The sequence below is a fragment of the Pollicipes pollicipes genome, unplaced genomic scaffold (assembly GCF_011947565.3).
Source record: "Pollicipes pollicipes isolate AB1234 unplaced genomic scaffold, Ppol_2.1 Scaffold_3447;HRSCAF=4054_pilon_pilon_pilon, whole genome shotgun sequence".
NCBI classification, from domain to species: Eukaryota; Metazoa; Arthropoda; class Thecostraca; order Pollicipedomorpha; family Pollicipedidae; genus Pollicipes; species Pollicipes pollicipes.
In genome coordinates, this window is record NW_023596297.1 from 1345437 (window position 1) to 1369284 (window position 23848).

At 51.7% G+C, this 23848-nt stretch overlaps 1 protein-coding gene across 1 annotated transcript; it reads right to left on the bottom strand.

Moving 5' to 3' along the window:
- Positions 1-218: 218 nt before the first annotated feature.
- LOC119091338 (sodium- and chloride-dependent glycine transporter 2) lies at positions 219-22093 on the bottom strand. The gene is made up of 12 exons (XM_037214066.1): positions 21960-22093; positions 10132-10255; positions 9598-9783; positions 8807-8950; positions 8300-8449; positions 7014-7165; positions 6382-6620; positions 5597-5727; positions 4159-4394; positions 3191-3403; positions 1616-1774; positions 219-1065 (listed from the first exon to the last, which is right to left on the bottom strand). The coding sequence occupies exons 1-12, from the start codon at positions 21978-21980 to the stop codon at positions 916-918; spliced, it is 1905 nt and encodes a 634-aa protein (XP_037069961.1). The 5' UTR covers positions 21981-22093; the 3' UTR covers positions 219-915.
- Between the last annotated feature and the right edge of the window lie 1755 nt (positions 22094-23848).

A 23848-nucleotide genomic window follows, 5' to 3' on the forward strand; every position in this document is an offset into this window, starting at 1 on the left:
CCGTCGTTTTCATGTGGTCCCTGGCGATTGTACGGTCCAGCCGTTGTTTTGCTTTGTCATGTTGCCTTTGTGGTCAGGTTGTTGTGAAGCTTGCTCCTCGCCTTACTGTCCACTTTCATTTCAAAGCTCTCATCTGATAAGCGGTTTTACAGACGCTGTTGATGCAGGACCCTGCGGGTGTCATCACGCATGCGCGGAAATGCCTGCAAAGTAAGCTCTACAGCATTTTCAGTAATATATTCGAACATCACAGTACAAATTGCCGCTAAAACCACTCATTCGACTACCGTCCTCAGCTATAACACGTAGTAATTTCAAAGGTTATCGCGTAAACGATCAGCAGAGACGAGTAAAAACCTCAACAGAGGGGGGTAAATCATCAAGAGTTTGTGGAAACATGTCTAAAACAGGAGCCCTAGTATCGAGCTCAGTGCACATGCAACCAGACCATATTATCTTACACGCTTGAAAATGAATGCACGTATAAATGGCACGGCAGCGGACGGAGCTGAAACGGACGGAAGACTTCGATACTGCAGTCTTGTCTGTACGGCATATCTGTAAAATACAACTCACGCCCCACACAACTATGTCCTAATTCATGACATGCACACAAACCGTCATTTAATTAATAAACATGTAAACGGACGGGCCTTCCGCCGGTCGCGCCATGCACGCGCGAGCCCAACTCGCACTGTGCGTGTTTCCGGCGCGCTACTGACACACACACACACACATACAGTCGTCTCAGCAGCTTCTACATCTCCCGTAGACCTCGAAGGGCCCGGGCCTGTGCGGCGGGCGACTGTTCGCTCTAGGCCGCCCGGCTCCATCCGAAACACTGCTCTACAGTGGCGGCCGGCCGGCGCGTGCCCGCCGCCCTCCGCCGGCGGCTCCGAGGCTGACCAGCGACCGCTACAGCCGACTATTGTACTCGTAGAACTGGTTGTTGTCGATGGCCAGGTTGTCGAAGCCGGCCCGCGTCTGGGCGTTCTTCTCGCGGTGCGCGATGTTCTCTGAGTGCCTGTACCACTCGTCCGTAGCCCGGAATGACTTGAGAATATTCTGTGGGGCAGGCGCGGCACTGCGTCAGCCGCCCGTGTCCGATGACGCACTGGACACGCGCATCCACACGCACATGCGGCGAGCTGAACGCACGTGCGGCGATGAGGGTAAGACATAGCGCGCGTCGAGACAGCCATTTGGCGGTCACCGTGCACGTTTCGCTGTTACCGGAGGCCTAGTTTTCTTCCAAAACGTTACCCGCATCGCCAACTTTCGTCCGAAACACGCTGGTATGGTCTGCGATAATAGCATCACGCATGGGGTGTTCTTGCTGTACCTCAGCTGTAAAGCGGGTCGTTGCGCGTCACCGCCATGCCAGGACTAGTACGCACCTGCACACACACGCGCACGTGTACACGCTCACACACATGCACACGTACACACACATGCTCACGCACACGCACACGCACACGCACACGCACACGCACACGCACTCAGGCTCTCAGTTCACCACCTGGATCAGACACACACGGCACCCAAACATATCTCGTATGGCTCACACTCAGCGTCAATATGAACACATGCAACGCATGATCCACTCGGCACTCACCCCTTTCTGGAAGAAGATGACGTCGACAAGGAAGCCGAGGGGCACCATGGCCATGATGAAAATGGCGATGGCCCAGCCTACCATGTTTGCCCAAACTGGGTACGTATAGTCCCCCGACACTAGGGGCTTGGCGCCTTCCACGCTGAACGCGATGATCCCCTGCGAACGCACAAGGACGGATCAAGGCTGCGGCTCTGACCGCACGTAGCGGCACGTGGGCTCGAGGTTCGCACGTGGGATCCAGGTCGTCGAAAAGTGCCAAGTGGTCTGTGCTGATGGGCAGAAGGGTCATAATTAGCACTGTGACGGAGTGCTGAGTGCGCTATAGAAACAACGTTGTTGGATATGCTCACGTGATTTGTGCCGGTGATTGGTATCATTGTGTGCGACATCTCGTGAATCTTGTAAAAAACAATCAACCGTTAAAAGCATAATTTTGATGGTTGTATTTCTCCAAAATTGGATGGAAATATTCACTTCAGACAAGTCAATGGCATTTTAATTAGCTTTGTGACATGCATTGCAAACATGTGATAAATTATAGTGTGATCCTGCTATGGAAAACAATATCACATGTCACTTACGCCTTCGTATGTCATACCTCACATCTACACGACAATTAAGGTTATAGGGAGCAGGACTTATCTTTCCCAACTCAATATATTATATATGGTATGGTTTCTGAATGTATATAGCATAACTACATTTACTGACATTCGATAAAGTGTTGGACGACGTGCCTCACGCAGGCTTTCAAAAGGGATGACTCCCTGACTGACTCACATCACCCCGCTGGGAGCGAAGTGATCCAAAGGGATGGAGTTTAAATACAAACGACTTGCCAAATGTCAAACGACATGTCAAAATGACGTCAGCAGTCACGCGCTCCAATCCCCTAGAACTATTGCTGTAGCACATCGGGCGTGCATTGTGGAATGAGCTCCGGGAGGAAGAGACAGCAGTCCTCACCTACCAAACTCGGGTCAGGTGCACTAGTCACGTCGTATAAAAGATGTCTAAGGAGAAATATCACTCTGCAGTTGAACGAGCAATATGTGGAAAGGGGCCTTTCGATAGGGACTTTAATAAACAAATACTGTTGAGAATGTACTGCAAATGCAAGTAATGAAAGCAGGCTGCATACAAGATACTTTTAAGTAATATTGACAATATCACGTGCGCTTGAATATAACTGCTATCTAATCTATGGTTAGGTGCAAACTTTCATTAATGAATGGTGGCGACCCAGCGCCGGCAGTGACTATGATTTCCGTGGCAAAAAACGAGCCAGATTAACGTCACGTAACTTCAAAATTTGCTGCTTTAATTTTGCTTTGTTTACTTTTTCTTTGCCCAAAATGTTGTTTTTTTCAAAATGTTCCCTTGCCTTGCACCGGACAGCATGGGCCGGATTCACGCAATCATTGCCTGACCTTAAGCCGGAAGTAACTGTGCCGCCCTCAGAAGTGGCTCTAGGTTCGTCGAGGAAAAAGAGCCGTCGCATTAGTCCACAACAGAGCCGTCGGCGAGACGTCACATGGGCGTCGCTCTCAGACGGGAGGTCGGGATACTTACCGCAAGCAGCAGGGGCGCAATGGTGCCGTAGATGACGGTGATATGCGACTTAAGCCGCAATCCGGGACTGAAACCCTGGATCGTCATCAGGTCGCGGTAGAAGTTGCCCACACCGTACACCCAGTACATGGCCAACAGCTCCATCAGGCCGATGAAGAGGTAGGGCAGGCCAGCGGCGTAGTTGTCCAGGAGGTCGATGACGTAGCGACCGCACTGTGGAAAGACGCGCTGCAGTCGGGACCGGTTCATCTACACAGGCGTTGTCCAATCTGCCCTCGCTCAGCAGGGCGGGGGGGGGGGCAGTTCTTGTGTCTAGTGAAGTGCCACGAAAAACAGGTACCGGAACTTCGAGAACCGGTACTAGATACCGGGCCCGGCTGCTGATGCTCGTCACAGAATGCTATTGGCTCGATTTTGTTCGCGACCTTTCAAAAGTGAGGAAAACAAGCGCCTATGGTTGACGATGTCCTTCTTAGGTACAGCCTTTTTCTGTATGGGAGGGCATGCGTCTGCATGTGTTACTTCTGTACATGACTGTCTGCAACTGTGGCTGTGAAAGGGTTGGTTTGTATTTATCGTTCTCGGAAAGGAAGCATGTATCACCAGTCTTTTAACATTCACCCATATCAGCAATCGCATAGCTCATTAGAGTATCGTATCAGGCCCCGTGACAAGATCATTTCAAAGTTAGCCAAAAAAAGTGCATATGAGCAACCAGACCTTGGTCGTTTCGGCCAGCGTCTGTTTTTCCGCATGGACACCGAGGCACCCTACCAACAGACTTAGATGTCACAACGGCGTCATGGTGAGCTTCCTGTGATGCATCGTCGCCACAGGTCACACTACTGTCTCCGCGTTACTGACACAACGCGGCACACGGCGGTCCCGTGCCGGCCCACCGCCTGTTGCCGCCCTGACACAACACAGCACAACACAACACAACACCACAACATCGAAACACGACTGACCTGTGTGGTGAGGGGTATGCCCATCAGGAAGAGCACGAGACAGACGGTTATGACAACGAGCGGCTTCTTGGGACGCAGCCTGGGGAACTCGTCCAGGATGCAGGTGATGATGTTCTCGATGATGGCGAACTGCGAGTCCAAGCCGAGCGTGAAGAGCATGAGGAAGAAGAGCAGCGCCCACAGCGTCGAGACGGGCAGGCGTGTCACCAGGTCCGGGTACGCCACGAACGCCAGGCCTGTCCGACCAGACGACCATGTGAGAGGGACTTGTAAGGCGGCCCGGCGAGCCTGGCCAGCCACCCTCAACAGGTCAGCTCGGGCGTGATTGTACCACACTGCACACAGCGGGGACGTTCGTTCGGTCACAGCCTGATACACTAGTTCGTGGCTTGTCTTTTAGCTGGTGTCTGAAATGACGTGTTAGTTGATAATTGGGCTTTAAGAGAGTGCCAACTGCAATGAGTATGAAAAGAAAACGAGGCTTAAGTGTACGGTAGGCAGTAAAGGTTCCATTGAACTTTGCCCACACGTTGAAGCGTTCTATACAACGGGTTGGAATTCGTCCTTTTTTGTCTTTGCCAAGCTGTATATTCCTGTGGTAAAAAATCGACTGCAGCAGTGCGGAGAGATGTCGTGTCAGAGGAGATGGATGTACAGCAGGTTAGCACAAAGAAAGGATGATGGATTGTGGATTTACACACCGGTCCACATAAGGCTCCGGTCGCTGTCTGCGTTTCAGACGAGAGATAGGTACTAATCAACCCTCATCTAGCGGAACCCAAGTCATAATTGTTTGCGACAGATGCCAGCGAACCGAGAATCTCCACTCAATGGAAAGGAATTTGTAGTCATCTGTGCTCTGCCTGAATGAAGCACATTAAAATTAAGTCGATATACAGTGCATCGCTCGGATGCGGAAAGCACTCTCTGGACTGCTTCACCGTGTGTGGTCTGTGTATCCGATTCTGATCTGGGAGCAGGAGCAGTGGGCCGGCGCGAGTATTACTGCACATCAAATGGATGTGGGTTCCGTGGGGTCGCAGTATGCTGCTGGGCTTACTGTGCGATAAACTGGGTACGATAACCGAGCGCGTGTTTTGCCGACTATCGAACAAGGGCTGCTGGTGACTGTAAGCGTGATTAAACTAGCCCGTGCGGCTTATCGCAGTGTCGACCGACTAATAGAGACAGATCTGCTGCTGACTGCAAGCGTGATCAGCTTGCCCGTGCGGCCTGTCGCAGTGTCGACCGACTAGCGGAGACAGATCTGCTGGTGACTGGCGAAGCAGGGCCAACCTGACGCGTGCAGCCGGGGGAGTGGCGGGATCAAGGGGCGCGTTTCCGCTGCAAAAGATTTTGATGCGATCCTCTAGTTATAGTATGGCAGCTGCACTGCTCCTAGCCATCTCTGAAGCCCCGCTCGGTTGGTGCCACTCACCCGAGCCACTGTTGACCACTTCCGACACAGGCAGGTTCAGCTCGTGAGCCATGAAGCCGAGCACGGAGAAGATGGCGAAGCCGGCGAACACGGAGGTGCAGCAGTTACCGAAGCATACGATCAAGGTATCTCTGGGAAGAAGAACGAGTCTGTGAGCGGGCTGGGCAACATAGGAAACTTTGCTGGGTTATCCGCGATCCAGCAATTGTCCCATTGGTGTCCCTCTAAGCCAGGGCAAATGCACTTAGTTTACGACACACAGATTATTCTTTTAAGCTTTCTTCGTTGCACAGTCAATTTGGCAAGCTAATCTAAATAGATCTATGAATCCGCTTTCCGCAAAGATATTTGAGCTACCTTTAGCTTTGAGTTGCGACCCTCTAAGTGTCTGTGATACAGCGAGATAAAATCCAATATTAGTGGCAACCATTTTGCTCAAAAATTCTTAAACGGTTTCACATAGCGAGGTGATTACGTCAGCGGGTTCTAAAATTATCTGGCAAACACAATGTTGGGTCACCGCCAAACACAATACCAGTTTCCCTAGCTGTCATAAGACATGCTCCTGCTTACTTGTGCAAAATCATCTTATGGTAGTGAGGAAACTACCATTGGGATGGATGACGATGTTTTGCCTACTCTGAAAAGGTCGGCTGCATGGCGGAAGGACACGCGCCACACCTACCTGCTCTCCTCTGGTCTCCTCTCCTCTCCTTTCCTTTCCTCTTCCATCCTCTCCCCTTCCCTTTCATCCCTCCCCCAATCCGCTACTGCCCGGCACCCACCTGAGGACGTTATTGTGGAATTTGTTGTAGCTGGCGAGGGTGATGAGGCCGCCGCTGGCGATGCTCAGCGAGTAGAAGATCTGCACGGCAGCCGACTCCCAGATTTTGATGTCCGACAGTTTGTCGAATTCAGGCACCATGTAGAAGTAGATGCCGTCGTATGCGCCGGGCAGCGTGGCGCCCCGCACCAGTAGAATGATGAGCACGACGTACGGAAAGAGGGCAGTGAAGTAGACCACCTGCGGCAGATTGGTAGCTGTGACCAGCAGCGGCAGCGAGCAGGCATCGTGGCAGGTCTACCAGCGAGTACTCATCATTTGAGGGGGATGGGCCACACCGAGGTGGACGGTAGTCTAGAGGCTGCAGTCAGCTAGGACAGTCAAGACGGAGGCCCGTGGCGTCCGCCGTTTTTGGAGACGTGCACCTCAGTTGCCTGCATCTCAGTTGCCTGCCAGTTGGCCAGCATGACAGTCTCTTGCACAACGATCGCCGGCTGGCATGAATGCGACGAAAACCGTTCAGACAAACTATCTCTTGACCCATGCCGCGTCTTGTAAGCAGCCAATCGTGGGTAAGTCAGCAAGTAGGGCCGGGCGGTCGACGGGCGCTGTGTTGATGACCCTGTTCCTTACCTTTCCGGATGACTTGACGCCCTTGATGAGTGCAGCGCCGACTACCACCCAGGCAATGAGGAGGGAGATGAACAGGCCCCACTGGATGCCGCCCACCTCATCGATGCCGTCACTCAGGTTAAGCACGTGCCGCTCGAGGAACTCCTCGGACGCTGAGGGCACGTCGACACGTGGTCAGTAACTCAGTGACCCTCCGTGGAGCAGTGGGGAGGGGATGTGGTACGCGTCTTTGAACAGCCCGGTACGGCGGATCGCTCTGACCACTACCATACGCCCAATGACTCATGACTTTCTCCGGATCGTGATCCGCGAGTGACAGAGACAGACATAGAGAGGAAGAGAGGCAGAGAGGCAGAGAGACAAGGAGAAAGATAAATAGAAAGACAGAGAGACAGAGAGACAGAGGGGCACAGAGACAGAGAGACAGAGAGGCACAGAGACAGAGAGACAGAGAGACAGAAGGAGCTGTGATGTACTGCCAACACGTAAGACGGAACAAATTTAGCAGCATGTCTTGTACCGCGATTAGAGCCTTTAACGAAGTGGATAAAGTCGTGGATTTAGGTTTTATGCACAGAATGGAGTGGACTGGGTCGTCAGATTTAAAAAAGAGAAATCTGATGAAATCTTGAACACACACTGGCCAGGCCACATTGTTTCGAGAGGATTGGATGGCTCACATCATGCTGTAAAATGGTAATGGTGGTATGTGTGGTTCACGTTGCATTTTGAAATGTGCAGAAATGCAACGGGTCGATGCCGATAATTCTGGAAAACATTCGAGGTTCAGTGGTCGGAATGGGACCAAACTTCAGTAAAAGAATGTGAATATCGGATGCAATATTAAAACAATGCAGTATATTCGTTTACAACTCGCACCGTTAATTGCGCTGAAGGCGAGGATATACGATGCATTGGGGCTGGAAGTCCCAATGACTAGCAGTCGTTTGCCGTGCCTGAGGTTTGCCGCACGCGTGATGAATCATAATCAAGTATGATTTGCCATAGTTCCTTTGCAACCATGACTGAAAGCCTTACTGAAAGTTAGTAAACACCACGATCCTCGGTTACGTTATCAAAGGTAAAGATTAACAAAGCCTTGGCGGAGGTAAACACCAGGGTACATAGATTAACAATGCAACAAACCAAGCAAACCATTTCATGCACATTATCTCGGTTTAAGAAAATCTGGAACGGGCGTGCTTACGCTCACCGACCTGCGTGCTGCGCAATTAACAAGAGACAGACGCAGCAAGAAAAGTGGCAGGGAGCCTGCAGGGACGTACGGGAAACACGCAGATCCTTGGGCACGGTTTCAGTGACATTCAGCTCCTGGGCCTCGGTCTGGTTGGTGATGCAGCGACCGAAGTTGTAGATCCACCAGGTGCCGTTGTTCTCCGCTGAGCAGCGCTCGTACGCCGTTTTACTGAAGCAGTCTGGCGGCAGAGCGGCGTTAGATAGTTGGTGGCATCATGCAGTCCGACATGGAATAGGCCCCGTCACGTGAGTCGCTGACCCAGGCGCCCGCCGCAACTGACCTGTTTGACCAGACCACTGCGGAGAAACGCGACGACAAGGCCGTTGACCTGTAATATATGCGATCCGACAGCAACACAAGCACATAGGTGAGCACGAGCTCATCACCGAGACGGCGACAGCTCCTACCGGAAAGTCACGTTGTTCAATGCCAGACCCTAGAGACGGTCAGAAAACGGGTGCAAGCGGCTTTCGCGTGCGGGGCTCATTTCGTCGGTCCGGTGACTTTCGCACACCTCGAGCCGGCCACAACTCACTTGGCGTGTTGAAGTCGTGGTCGCAGTACTGCCACGGCAGGTCAGCCGTCATACTGGAGTAGGTGTAGTATATGGTCCAGGCGATGATCATGTTGTAGTAGAGGCCGACCGCAACTGATGCCAGGAACATGGCCACGCCAAGCCCTGCGCGAGACGACCAAGCCTGTTACAATCCATTCTCATCTAAAACGTCAAGTTCGAAAGGGCTCTAAAGGCTGGATGCATGAATGATTGTCCTGCGAAAACTCCCGGCTAAGTACCAATGTCATCACGCAGGAGTTGGTAGCATGGTTTTGCTCCTTTGAGGACCACTGCCAACAACATTGTGTTGGTAACATGCATGCATTTTCAGAGTTCGTTGTGGGCAACCTGATTTGCAAGTGTCATCGTTAGATGTAGAAACAACGTAACACGATGCGAAACACAAACTATATCGGCTCAAGAAAACAGTACTTCAGATTTAATGCTAGCGATGCCACTGGTTTTGAAGGGTGCGTCAACCACGCTGCTTAGTTGCATTTTGACGCCAATAACGATCCTCTGAAAGCATGCACTTTCTAGGCAACATATCGTTAATCGTAACTTAAAACGCTGTGGTCGCCAACATTGTTTGTTTTTCTCTTAATGTTCACCAGACATTTTCAGAATTTAAAAAAAGATGCGAGCTCAGGGCAGCTGTTTGTCCCAGAGTGGTGGTTTGGGCTGGGTCGATTCGTGTTTCAAGTTTACCGCTTCTGTCTTCGATATCACCGCAAGAGTGCACAGCGTGTAACTGGAGCGTGTTGCCTCACCCCTAAAGCCGGGCGCGTAGTGTTTGAAGAGCGTGATCGGCGCCATGGCACTGAACTGGCCGATGTTTAACTCCAGTAGAAAGATGGGGATGCCCAGGCAGAACAACATGATGCAATATGGAACGAGGAAGGCGCCGCCGCCATTCTGGTAGCACAGGTACGGGAACCGCCACACGTTTCCAAGACCTGCCGAACAAACGTCAGAGGTGAGTGATGCGGCAGGGAGCGAGGTAAAAATATCAGCTTGCCTGGCATGCAGCAATTCCATTGACTCATGCCATGCAGGAACAACGAAAACCACTACATCTCAACGTTATCAGGATGTTCAACCTGACCCTGTCCGGCGGCAAATCCGAGGCACGGCGTATGATCTACGATATGCGAGATCTTAGCTAATAACCTTATCGAAGCTGGTCACGACCTTCGGAAAATACGGTAGATAAGACCTATCCAGCACCACCGGTCAGACTTTTACCTCACCGATGGGACATTGCGGACACTGGACATATATGGCACACCCAGGGCGCCACTTACCGACAGCATAGCCGAGGCAGGAGAGAAGGAAGTCTAGCTTGCCGGTCCAGTTGCCTCTCTCCGGGTTCTCGTCGCCCTCGAACAGGTTCTCCACGGAAGAGTCGGGGATGGGCCGACCCGAGATCTGCGCGTGGAGGCACCAGGTCACGGCGCTGGGAAGGGCAGTCACGGCGCTCCAACGCACTCCGCCATTACGGGGCGGATTGCGAAAGAGTGGACATCGCGACCTGCACGAAATTTGTGGAAGCAGTCGTACTCGTGTTTTTTTTTTGACAATGGCCGAATGGATCTGCGCAAGTGTAGGGGAGTTAGCCGCGTGAAGATTTATTGCAGGTCGAATGGGGCTCTCAAATCCGGAGGACGTGTGTATATTGTGCTCCAAGACATAGGAGTATCCTTTCCGATTAAAGCAACAGGCACGAGTGTGTCAAATCTTACGTATCGTAAGATTTATGTAAGCTTTAATCCATCAGTCAATCGTGTGTTCTATCCTTATCCTAGAATCGCGTCCTCGCCAATTCCTATCAACAAGCCAAGCTTGGGTCCCTTGACCTTCGAGCTTTTAGTTGTACATCCCCCTCCCCCCACCCTGTGCATCCCACGTTTATTTTTCGCACCCCATTGCATGTTCATATCGCCTGCACACCATCTCTTATCAACATACATCTTTTTTACCGCAACGGGCGGCTTCCAAGATTTGTGGACACATCAAAGGTACATTAAACTACACAGATCCACTGGGGGCGCGGCTGACACCCTTCACACAGATCCACGAGGGACGGGCTGACACCCTCCACACTGCTGCAGTGGACTGCAGCCAACAGCGTTGGCAGGCACACACCTAGTTGCGTGTGTCATCAGGAACTTTACGACGCTCTGATCCGCTGAGGCTACATAGCGTCGCCTGCCGCTCACCCTGGCAGGAGGGGCGAGCAGCGCGCCGAATCGAAGCCCGTAGCTCTGGTTTCCCAGACGGGCAGCTAAACCACAACATTATTGCTACCAATACCGTCCCATTTACGAGGCTGACGCCTATTTACAATGTGAGTACCTTTCAACGAATGGTGCCGGTTATATCAATTATGTAGTGCAATCACGAAGCCAAATTAGCTTAAAAGTTCATATATGTACCCAATCTGACACCACGTTCACGTTTACCGTGAGATCACTGGAGATCAAAATAACACCAGACCAGAATACAAATGGCAAGCATCGAGGACTTCACCGCGTAGTGTTCATATAAGCCAGCCCCTGCTCTGCGCACGTCGTGTTTGTGTCGCACGGTGTATCCCTCCTTGACCACCTGCGCTGTAATGGGCGTGTGCATTTGAACGTCTGGGGCATTGTGTTGTAATGGACGTGTGTACGTGACCTACTGCGGCGTTGCACCACGTGTTTTTAAAGGCTGGGAGTTTCACACGGACATTTCACATGAAACATTCCGTGCAATACAACGCGATGGTGTCGGGGCTTCGGCAAAAAGTCAGCCAGCTCTACCGGACACTTAGTGCACAGTCATCGCGGTGGTCTATCGTCGAAGGAAGAGTCTGTACAGCCGCTGAGTCATCCTCCATTTGATCAAGAGTCAACTGTCAGCGTCGCCCCAACATCAAACATGACCCAACAGAGGCATAAAGAACTCCTGCAAACACGTCTCCAAAAAGGTCGGCGGCTGCGAGCTGAACGCGCGGCCGCAGCCGACCGCTTTCAGCCTTGGCCTAAGGGTTCACCCGCGCCGCGCGTTTCTCCGCTCTCCTCGCGCGCGAACGTGAGCCGTTGCCGACTCCTCGGGCGCCACCTGCCGCATCCATGTCGCCAGCGGTCACGGCTCCTCTGTAATCAGCGTGCCACTCGGCGTCGTGCAACGGCGCGTCCAGCGCGGCAGGTGAGAGGTCACCCCCCTCCCATGCCACCTCTCGTGCCGTCGGGACTGTGCGACTTTTTCAAACACGTATTGCTTCATAGCGCCCAAAAAGAACCAGTGCCACTCTGCATGAGCCTCGCTAGGACAGGAGCACCCGCCTAGCCCATCTCCAGTGCCTACCCCTTTGGCCGGTGCTGACCGCGCCACTGCCGCCGCCGGTCTGGCGGCCGGCGGTGCGCCGTCGGACCGGCCCGCCCGCGGCTTGTGGTCACGCGGCGCGCGGGCCGGCGCGCCGCGCTGCCCGCCGGGATCGGCACCGCCGCGCCACGTCACGTCGGCCCGCCGCGCGGAGCGAGGCCGCCGGGTTGAGGCATCGAGCGAGGCCGCCCGCCGCCCAGCGGCGCCGGGTGGGGGTGGCTCCGCTGGCGCCGCCCCTGCCGGCGGTTCGCGCGGCTTTCCTCGTCTGTGACGTCATTGTTTGCTCCGTCCGGATGGCAGGAGGAAAGCGCGATGTGGGCCTCGCGGCTCTCTCCCGTCAGCAGTCGGCTGGCAGCTTCTATCGGGCGTTCGAATGGGAAGTTCTGGGACTTATATGCGAGTTTTGCGTGATGGTGGAGCCTCCTGGGCTTGCATGATGTAGGTACTGAACCACGAAACAGTTTCATGTACAGTTACAGGAAAAAGTGGCTGCAGTATATCACTCCCCGCTCTGTCTCCCAAGCATTGTGGTCAGTGCCCAACCTTGAATGCGTAGTAGGTGTAATGTGGGGAATGCAGTTTTGCAGCAGTGTCGTTGGGGGGGGTGAGGGGGGGGGGGGGTGAGGGGGGGCGTGAGGGGGGTGAGGGGGGGTGCTGGCGATACTGACTCCTTGAGATTAATTAATGTTGCAAAAATGCGTACCGTCGCAGCTGTGGAGGACTTGAATGCTTATCAGCACGTCAACGGTGTCACAAATTGACAACTAGACAGTTTCGTGCTTTGCTGACGTATAATAGTGAGGCACTGGCCATATTGTGTTTTCCCTATCGATGGTAGAGAATGGACGTATTTTCATTGATTGACATTGTAAAATGTCTGGCAGTTTTGCACTATGCTACGTCCACACCCACCACATCGTTCGACAATTACAGACCCCTGAAAACGAGCGCTCATTTTCATCGAATAAAAGAACAGTTTTAGCGCGTTTTCTCACGACCGGCGCCTTGCGTACAGCGCCCGTCAGCATTACGAGAACGCCGCTGGGCCAGGTCTGCATCGGTACCCACGACTGCTGTCACCGATAGACGTCCGACTGCGGGTGGCACCGCGTGACAATGGGTCGCCGTTCCCGACCTTGGACGAACGCGGCGCTCGGTGAAACGCACCGCCGATGGTGTCACAATGCCGGTGGCAGGACGGACGGGGAGGGGTGGAGCAGGTAACGTGACAACGTCGCTCTATTTACATTTCTACGACTTCCTGGGGCCACGTGACATGCTCACCCTGCGCTAACGCCGGTTGATATAGATGTAGTGAATACGTCGATTCATATCCTTCGATGCGTGCAAACTGAACGAGACACAGCAGAAATAAGTGGACAGGTTCTTTCGATTACCATTCGTGGGCATGCAGCCTCATGAAATAAAGAAAGATGGCATCATGTCAGACGAATGCACCCGCGCCAGTGAGGTGGCTTATTGCAGCAGCCAGCAGGTGTATGTCGGGCTCAAGGTGCGCTTGACTTACAATCCACCAACAGGAGTGGTAAGAGTACACCGAAATAATGTTGATAGTACAATAACTTGAAAAATGTGAGGTGTCCCCATGCAAGAAACGTTTTTTGCCCACCATTTTCTACTTACTTCTGCCAGTTTTGTTTCAAGCACGGGACATGTGGAAGGCAAGTGCGCCGTAGCAGCATCAGCATTACATAAGTGATGTGGGCGAGCTTCACGGTCTGTCGACAGGAGCTTAAGTGCAAACGACAGAGCTGAGTCGACCGGAGCTGAAGTACAGACGGGACACCGCTTTCGTCGTTATTTACAGCTCCTTCGGGTCAGGATGCAACCTAACCCAGAACCTACACCAGCCATGGGGCGCCGAGACAGGCACTGGTGCGGGTCATATGCGGCCTGATGGCCCAGTGAACTGACCTACCACAGGCCGGTATGTGCGTCAGCGTCCCTAAGGGATCCACGACTCCAAGACTGTTGACTGTTGGCTGAGGGTGCATGTCACTGAGAGGATTTATACAAGCATGGCTGCCTTAGCCCTATTTTCTACGCAGTTAGATGAAGTGGCGATCTTGTCAGCCCTAAATAAACTTACTCCACAGTGTCGCAGTAAGCGTGACGATGTACGTTACACCTACTCTGCGCTCTGAGCTCCCGCGGCAAGCTCTGCGCTCCGCGTGCGCACGCGCGCGTATGCGTATGCGCGTGCGTGCGTGTGCGTCTTCGGTGCAGCGTATAGAGTTAGAACTCATTTGTAGAACTGCCACAACGGCCCTAGTGTACCAATACGCTGACTGTCGCCTTGGCTTTGGTGGCAACAAGTTGAGCGTAGTATTCTGGCCTTGGCATCAATTTGACGTTGGATCTGCTTCTGGTAAAGTTCATAAGGCAGACTTTTGCGCAATCAATCCTATTAATGCCCGAGTGCTACGGCTTAAAATTCTCGCGGCGGATTTGCGAATGCCTGGGCTGGTTCTTGTGAACTGCAAACATGATCATGCACATCATTTATGATATCTTGAATGCCTAGTATCCACCAAAGTGATACCTGCAACCCGCTCCTCTCGAAGTGAGGTGGTCTAAGGATTTAATACCCTTGGCTTTATGGCTGCATTTGCGTATAATGTCACTGAGAATGGCCTGTGCTGCAGCGCAGGGGTCGGGTAAGGAGATTCAACACATTCTCCTCTGTGGTGCACGGCGGTTCGTTACAATTGCAAATGGCATTGATACACCGCTCGTCTATCACCGATCACGGACACTTGCAACACCGGACCCCGGCCAGAGGCAGATCTTGATGACGTCATAGGGTTCACATGGCCAGGCACCGCGTTTGGTCATTTCCATGCAGTTAACTGCCAGCTGTTTTAACTCTTTTGCACCAAAGAACCTGCCAAGTGCAGTGCTTGAAGGGGTCGTCCATAAGGTACATTACGCGTTTTGCTCATTTTCATTCCTCTCTCCTCTCTGCTTATGCAACGGTTACGGTCCCCCCCCTGGCTGTGCTGTTAAGTCCGTTTGAACCCCCCTCCCCAACGGAGCTAAAGGTGTGAAACAAATAGCGCTGTTCATGTAACAAAAAAAGTTAATTGTCATGACAAGTAGTCAACGTCATCCAGCTTTCAGGTTTTAATACACTTTTTTAACTTATGTTCCTCCACTGCGTCCGAGTGCAACGTTACGCTGTCCAAAAGCTCACCCTCTCGCTTGCTACGTCACCCCCTCGTTACGCTCCTTCAAACCCAACGCCCCTCCCCTTCACGCGTAACGTTATTTATGGACGGCCCCAGCGCTATATCCTGGCACAACTGGCGGACCGTCCGGGGATATTCACGCCTCTGAAGTCCAAGTTCAATTGCTCACGCTTCGCCAGATGGTAAGATTCAAGCTGTTAAGTTCGTTATCTAATTTAGAACTATGAAACACGAAAGTGGTTTAAAAGTACGCCTGTCCTGGTGTTTGTCCTGTCTTTCTTTTACATGACGGAGCTGGAGCTTAAGATAACTATGGTAGCCCTGTGGTTCCCAACTGAAGCATGCATAAAAAACCTAAGCATTAGGATTGGTTAAGGCTGGTATGCAATATGGTAAATTGTAATAGGGAATTTTGATCGATGAAAGTAGTCCTCGACAATTGTCAGGGTCATTCTAACAGTTGCCTTACGTCCTAGAAATCAACGAACGTTTATGAACTTTCTGTGCTGAAATAAACGACCCATGAAGGTGATCGGCAAAGGTCACAACGGTTTACCGTGACGAACTTGGACACGCGTTGGCGTAAGAGCCGCAGGCCCGGCCGTACGACTTTTGGAGAGATCATATAAGCACTAACGGATTGCGAAAATGCATCTGAGTGATCTTTAAGGTCTACTGAAAATAGGAAGGGCTGCTTACAAACACCTTAGAGCTGCTAAAAGCCGCCATCGCTCTGCAGTGTTAGTGCTGTTGGTGTGATCTTGGCCACTCGTCCCTACACCTTAATACAGTTGTGACCAAGCCAAGCTTTACAGAGGAAAAGCGAGCTGGCTTTGAAAGATATCGGTGTGCATGTGGATGGTATTACCAGTTATTATTGTCCCCAGACGATCAATTCACCGGGTTTTTGGAACAGGCCGCGGTGGTGGGACCATCCTTTAACGACTGTGATGAGGTTGTTGAGCGCGTGACTCACGCTTCCTCGCACCTCAAGCTTACGATGAGTCGCTTGCCTCATCCGAGGACTTTGCCTTAGTCACCGCGCCACTCCCGGATCCAACCTCAGGGCGCGTCCGCCCCACGCCGCCCTGGCGCCGGCGCCGCCCCAAAAAACCCGTCCTGGCCGCGCCCCTGCCGTGCGCACCGCAGCGCCGGCAGGGTCACCGCGAGACCGGCACCGGCGGCTGATCCGGCCGCTGGGAAAGCCCCACCGCCGTCGGAGAGCGGCCCGCTCGGGAGCGGCTTAGCGTGAGCGGCGCTGAGCGCCACCGATAGGGCGCGCGCGGGCGGCGACTCTCTCGGGTCTCGGGGCCTTCACGCTCAGCTGGCGACACGTGAGAGGCGTCGGTAGCCGTGGTGATGGCTCACGCTCTGCTGGAGACGTAGCTGGTGGGATAGGCCGGCCTGGGTGTGATGCCATACGCCTGTTGTTCAACTCGAGTAGACGTTAGTAGACCCTAGAGTTCAACCTAGGTTCGCACGCCGCCAGGTTAAAATTAGGCCAAAGTCAGGTCTAGAGCACCTGACCGCAAGGCAGTTTAAGGAACATTATACTCCTTTCCGCTCAGGGATCGCAGGTGAGGGGTGGCAATTTTAAACATGCCTTCTATACACGTGGCAGATTCGCTTCATAATACCTGACACAAGTTCCGTGTTTCTCGATTTCCCGTTACCCGCTCCGTGTTCCCTCTTTCCCGTGTAAAGTATCATTTCAACGTGAATTAAGTATTTAGCATGACACACGGTAATTTCACTTGGCATTCATGGTACGCATTTATGTTATTAGGTTTTGTGTTCCTTTGCCAGTTATTCCGCCAGTTTGTTATGATGTCGATCATTTGAAGTAACATGTCTGTATTACGAGCTCAGAGATGTCATGCTGGCAGTTATGAGCCTTCCATGCATCAGGGGGTACTACTGCTTCACCTTACATTCCTCAGAATCCCATGGTGCCACGTTCTAATTCAAAAATTTCGCAGAAAATTCCAGAAAAATACGCTGCAGAAACGCAGCCTGAGACGCAGCTCCCTTCTGCACCATTCTAGGAAGCGCTCGGGATGAATTCCGAAGCCAAAAAAATATCCAGCGAGGACCCAGAAAACCCATTGCCCTTAATCCGCGTCAACACGCCTTCCCTTTGTTACCTTGTACGCCTTGTTACGACGGCTTCAGCGCTTAAGCGTCGCGTTTCATAATCTGGGAAAGCGAAAGCGATGGGCAGTGCCAAGCGGCAGCTTGGCCTGTCACAGACCCCGTCACCTCAACTTGGCAACATATCCAGATTCGGCAGATTCTGATCTGAGTGTGCAAACGGTTGCTTTTTTGCATGCATGCTCACACTGCTTCGGCGCTCAAATGCGCGGCTGCCTATGTTACGATATTTAATAATCAGCTGTCAGCCGTAATGTCGCAAGGCGAAGGTACCCAAATTATTCACACCGGCACATGGGTTAGAAACTACCGGTTGGCTTTTGTTCTTCGTTCCTGTTCAATGGACATTGGTCGTAACGCAAGGTTGTCTTACATCAGCGCACACGTTGGAAGGATTTTGGCAGGCTTCCTAGAGACGTGATGCAGGGCGTCGCTTTGAGCAGGTCAGCGAAGACTCAAGTTAGTAAGCAAACGAGGTTGGTAGAAAAAAATGCATCCAAACGCCCAGCCGGAGCTCCGAGCGGTGACGGGAGTGGAACATCACATGGCGTATTTCATGGAAGACGACGCTGGCTTTTGTCTCAATCCGCGCCGAGGAGCCTTGAGTTAGCACCCAAACAGTAGCCTGCCGTCTGATTGGTGGATTAAGGACAGCGTCCCTGCCCCTTCCCCCCCCCCCCCCCCCCGTTTGATCCGCGAGGTATCTCGGCACGACCTTCACCGACTTAGGAATGAGAAGAATCGGACACAAGGGCAGCTGGATGAAGCCGCAGCTCGTGACCTTCTTTTTGGTTTTATATCCGTCAGGCTTTGCTCTGCAGTGACGGCATATGTCATATCATATTTACGTGACGTCATATTTGCTCTGCACCCTGTCTGTCCCGTCTTTTTTAAGGGGTTCTCCATTTCCGCGGCCATAGGATAGGAGGTTCATTAATAGATACAAAATAAATTAATGACTAGTAAAATAAAAAATATATTCAAAAATATATTTGCAATTTCAGTGACGCCAGGCGGTTTGTTACAACCTCATTTAAAAACATCCAAGCCATTCAGCATCCCGGTCATAGTTCCTCATTTCGGTATCTATGCGGTACATCACGGGTTTACAGCAGCCTGGGAACAGAACTGCCAATCCGGACCGGGCCGCAGACGTCGGGTTCGGGACTCGATCCCAGATCCAAACGCCGGGTTTGGGACTCGATCCCACATCCAGCTCACCTCGAATTCGGGAACTAACCTGGATTCCTGCTAAACAGGCAAAGATCAACACAAGTTTGGCTCATTGCCGGCTCGCTGATACAAGTGCTTAGTTTGGCATAAGTAGTACGTTGTATTACAAAATTGTATGGCAGGTAACGCGATCCAGCTTTGTCTTTTTTTCTACGAATACACAACCATCCCGGATCTGCGGCGAAAGATTGCTACGTCACAGCCTGTGCTACCTACCACACCAGCACGGGCCCACGCCAGCTGTCCCTTGTTAGCACGTATCCGTTCTGCTTACATTTGACTAATGTGAGCTCGAAAGTAAACACACGCCAAATACAAGGCCTTAAACGCGCTCGTTGGAAGAAAGGTAAAGCATTTGTTGAACGTGTTGCGGCCGTAGACGCTTGTTCAATCGAAGGCAGGTTGTGATGTACATAGGTGCGATCTCCCATTTGTAGCAACTTGGAATTTTTAGTGGCCTGCTTTACAGCACGAACAAATCTGGATTTCCTGGTAACAAATTTTGTGATGATGTTGCGACCGTAGAAGCTTGTCCAATCCGAGGCAGTTTGTGATATACCTAGGTGCAATCTCCCATTTGCAGCAGATCATAAGTTATAGTGGCCTGCTTTATAACACGAACCAGTCCGAAGATCCTGATAACACACAGTCCTATCCGTGTCTGCTTTGTCATCCCACGATATGTGCATCAGAGCACGGGCAAAATATGGGATGATAAGAAAGAACTCGATCACGAATAACTTTCAGTAGTATTATGTGCATTAATCAGTGGTCCTCTCCAAAGAAAAAGACGAGCGTGAGGCACGGGCAAAGATGCAACTATCGATCGTGAAATAACACACATATCGCATTTCTTCACATGTGAAATATATTTATAGTATGTTTATCGAAATAATATGCTGCCAATGTTATCATATCACACAGGTGATGTATATATATATATATATATATATATATATATATATCACTAATATACATATTATGTAAAATAAACTTGCGAGTTCCTCGCAACAGCCCTTGCAGCTGGTGCGACGCAGCAGTCCAATAATCCTTGCAAGAACCGGTTGGGCTGTGACCTGGATAGCGAGGACCCGGTGGCGAAAGGCTGGCAGACATCGATGCCGGTAGGCACCGATATTCGCGAGAGACGAAGCTGACAGACGCGCACACTGTCCACGCCGGCACTTACTGGTACTCGCAGGAGACAACGCTATAGTGGGGCACTCACGGTTGAGAAAGCTCTACACTGGTATTTCGGGGGAACAGTCACTTCGTGGGTACTTGCGGGGATAAACTTCGCCACAGCGCTCGCGCGAGAGATCCCACGCGAGCGCCACGAGCAAGCAGCGCTCCACACGGACTCTCTTGCGGTTGGACCCCTGACCAGACATTAGAGAGAGAGAAATCTACATATAGGCATTTGCGGAGAACACGCTTCAATTGGGGACTCCAGAATAATGACACCCCACACTGGGTCATGAATGTCACGGCTCAATAGCGACGGTAGTGAGTGCTCCACGTGAGCACTCACGGAAGACAATCCTCCACGCGGATGAGTCCCACCACGGACCCACGCAGTCGTGTGAAACTCCGCACAAAACAATCGAAAACGCACGTCGCCATCGAACGAGCCCCTCCTGAGTGCTGGCCCGTGACGCCTGTGCATTTGGCGCCGGCCGGCTGCTATTTGCCGCTCGGCCAAGGTGAGCCATTGTTCAAACGGTGCGCGGGGCGGCGGCCGCGCCATAACACACAGCTCGGCAGCCAGCGCCCTCCGGATGTCGCACAATGCCCCGGCTGCAACGGCGTCGCTGCCGAGCGGCGGTGCTAGCGGCCTGTGCGGAGATGACGTCTCCAAGGCTACGGTCGTGCGCGACTTCAGAGGCGAGATTGCACGGGTCCGGGGCATACTGATGTGTGCTGCGTCGATGTCTCGCATGGAGCTGCTCTGCACTCGAACTACTCATGTTTCGGAGATGGGAAATGGCGAGAGACGTGCATATGCATTATTTGCTATGAGTAGCATCGAAAAGTAGATATCTCTATGAGCATAAATGATTGGTGCTACCTAAGATTCAGCCATTTTGGCCAACGCCCCCACGCTACGCGTAGACTGCGCCGTCCTTGCGTCTTTGTATCTGCAATATGATTGCATATTGAAACCTGTCTGGCGTGTGTGGGATGATTTCACTCTGCCAACGACAAAACTTTGCATCATTTCCCGAACATTTACTTCGATAATATTCAATAAAGGTGCCAACCTTGCTACCAATCGATTTATATAATTGAGCTGTTGAAAACCAGGCTATCTCAGAAACATGTAATTGCACCTTGCTTTCCCTGACATCTCGCAAAATCCCTCCATCAGACAACAAGGCACAACCGCAGCAAGTTTCAAATACTTCTTAACATGATATAGACGGAGGAGGTAGATCGGCAATGGTATGTGTTAGCCAGCCGCGTTAGTAATCACCCTAATTATTCCCCTTGTGCATTGTCTAAACAATGCACGTTAGATCCGTTGGCATCAAAGGTTATCATAGTTACGAAACTTTGAGGTGACAATGTTTTGATGCCGACAGTATGCTTGTGCAATACACCTGTCCCTTGTGGTTCTTGCAACGCATTTGTTTATGGTGGCATGTCGTCTTAGTTACTACGCATGCAAATGGGAGGTATCAGTTTGAATTTTATAAGGGTATAGATCATTTGGTTATGAAATTTGTTAAGTCACCTTGGGGTTGTCGAGAGTCCTACCGACAGTGGAGTGGTTAAGCTGCGTGTCTGGGAACCCAGTGGTACAAAGTTCGATTTCGCTTTTGATTCCACCCTTCTACCAGGATGAGAGACAGTCGACGTCAACCGGCCTCAGCAGCTGAGTGCGTCGTAAAGCCCCAAACACATACAATTAAAGCAATATAGCAGTAAAAGAAGCTTCCATAAGACCGCACCTCAAAGATTATGATACGAACTCAGAACCGATACGAATACGTACATCCACTCACGCCAAGACCAATAGCAGCACCCGAGGAAAGCATTGTTATTGACGGTGTCCGGTTAACAATTACAGCAATGCCCATGGACTACAAGGCTTTCATCCTTGGCTGTCTCAACCTACACCCCACTCCCAGCGCCTCCAAATTCCGCTTTCATCACGGTAGATTGAGGCTCACCTTGGGATTATCCACACCCATAGCGCGTGTGGGCACTGACGGCCACAGCCACCCCTCAGATATCCTCGGCCGACTTCTGCCCCACAGATCCCGCACACGGCACTCCGCGGGTCCTCACGCTCGCCGTCCGCCACACACTCTGAGACTGCACCGGGCCGCACAGGCCGGCCGGCCGGCCGCCCGCCCTGAGGCCCTCCCCGGGGCAACAGTGACGTCACCTGGCCCATCACCGGCCTCGTGACGGCCGGCCGCGCCGAGGGCCGCCAATGGGATCCGACGGTGACTTTTGACGAAAGTGGGCCGCTGGGGGGAAGGCCCGAGCGTTACCCGCTTTGTCATCGGGTAAGTCCCTTTGTCCGACCTGAGGCGCGAGGCGGAAGATTGAAGCTCCTAGGGTTCAAGGTTCAAGGATCTAGCACCGGATGCAGCTGATGAGCGCCTTCGGTATCTAACCTCTTACATATTTTTAGTGATAGGGGTTGACGGTTTCGGTCCACTCACATTAAATTAAAAAGTTAACCACAGCAGAGCCCGCTCATATTCACGTCGAAAACGAAAGAGAACTGTAACAGTGATGTACACACCGCGTAACTCTGCGACCTAGCCTGAACAGAGCCTTAACTGGATGGGGTGTGACTCCGCAACAAGAGCCCCTCCCATTAGCCGTGCGCCAGCTGATTGAACAGGCTGATCTGGTTCAAGGACGCATCGACCCCTGGGGCAAGTAGGAGACTGGCGAGGGACCAGAGGTGACTTTCACTCAGGTCGGGCTGAAGGGGCTGACCGGAATGAAAATTGTTGAACTATGCCAACGAGTGGCTTTATTTGTCGCCTGATTTTGATGAAATTTTTCACAAACCACCCACCTACTGAACGTTTTCAATTTATTTAAATCGGGCGATGCTTCAACCATTATTCCCTTCTAACGGGAAAAAATGGCGGGGAGAGGAGTGGAGAGAGGTTTGGCACCGGCAGAATAAACTGATTGTGTAGAGTGTGGTGCGCTGATCAAGCATACGAATGCGTAGATGCGACTGTTTTAGCCAGATTCTTCAGTCTAAAACAAGGCCACGGAAATGAAAAGGCATGCAAAGCAACAGCTTTTATGAACTGTCTGGCGGCGGCCATAACCTGGTGAGCACTAAGAAGTGAGACCAGGTTGTGGAGGCCAGGTGAGACCTATCTGCGCATTGCTAAGGTGAACAAGTGCATGAAACGTCTAGTTTTGTATCAGTGAAAGCACCATAGAAAGCCGCACGCGCACGCATATCATGTACTATCTTTTTAGATATTCAATGCCATTCGATCGGAAACGGCTATGCCAAGAGCGTGTCAGGCAGAGTGGCATTGTGCATCGTATTAAACTAAACCCACATGTTTAAGCAGTCGGGGTACACCTACGGGGGTATATCTACGACGCAAGGAAATGACGCGTTGCTTTAGAGAACACGTGCGCTCATCAATAGAGAACCATAGGTTGTTCAGTGCATTAGCGAGGAACGTTATTCACATAAATAAGTCAGTAGCAACAAGCCTTATTCCTCGGAGAAAAAAGAAAGAAAATAGAGATATAGATGGTTTGATATTTCGGGAACGTGCGTTTATCGAAACAAGAGCAGAAGCACTTATGCTATTGTTCAGATAAGGCATGTTGCCGAAATATCAACTCATCTATATCTTCATTCCCCTGGTTTTCTCAGAGGAATAAGGCTGTTGCTACTGTCTTAAAAGAGAACGTTCACACAACAAAACGATTGATGTAACTGCACACATGATACGATTAGTGGGATCTAACAATGGAAAACAGTGTTGAAATGCTGACACTGAGTGTTCACAATTCATTTGACTATGCCTTGGTTTCCACTTGTGTAGCCGCTTGTTGATGCCAT

Coding starts and splice junctions, on each gene's coding strand:
- LOC119091338 (XM_037214066.1), bottom strand. CDS start 21,980: ATGGGTGTGGATAATCCCAAG. Junction 10,256..21,959: donor TGGGTGTGGATAATCCCAAG/GTGAGCCTCAAT, acceptor CTCCACGCGCAG/ATCTCGGGTCGGCCCATCCC. Junction 3,404..4,158: donor GCATACCCCTCACCACACAG/GTCAGTCGTGTT, acceptor GTCTTTCCACAG/TGCGGTCGCTACGTCATCGA.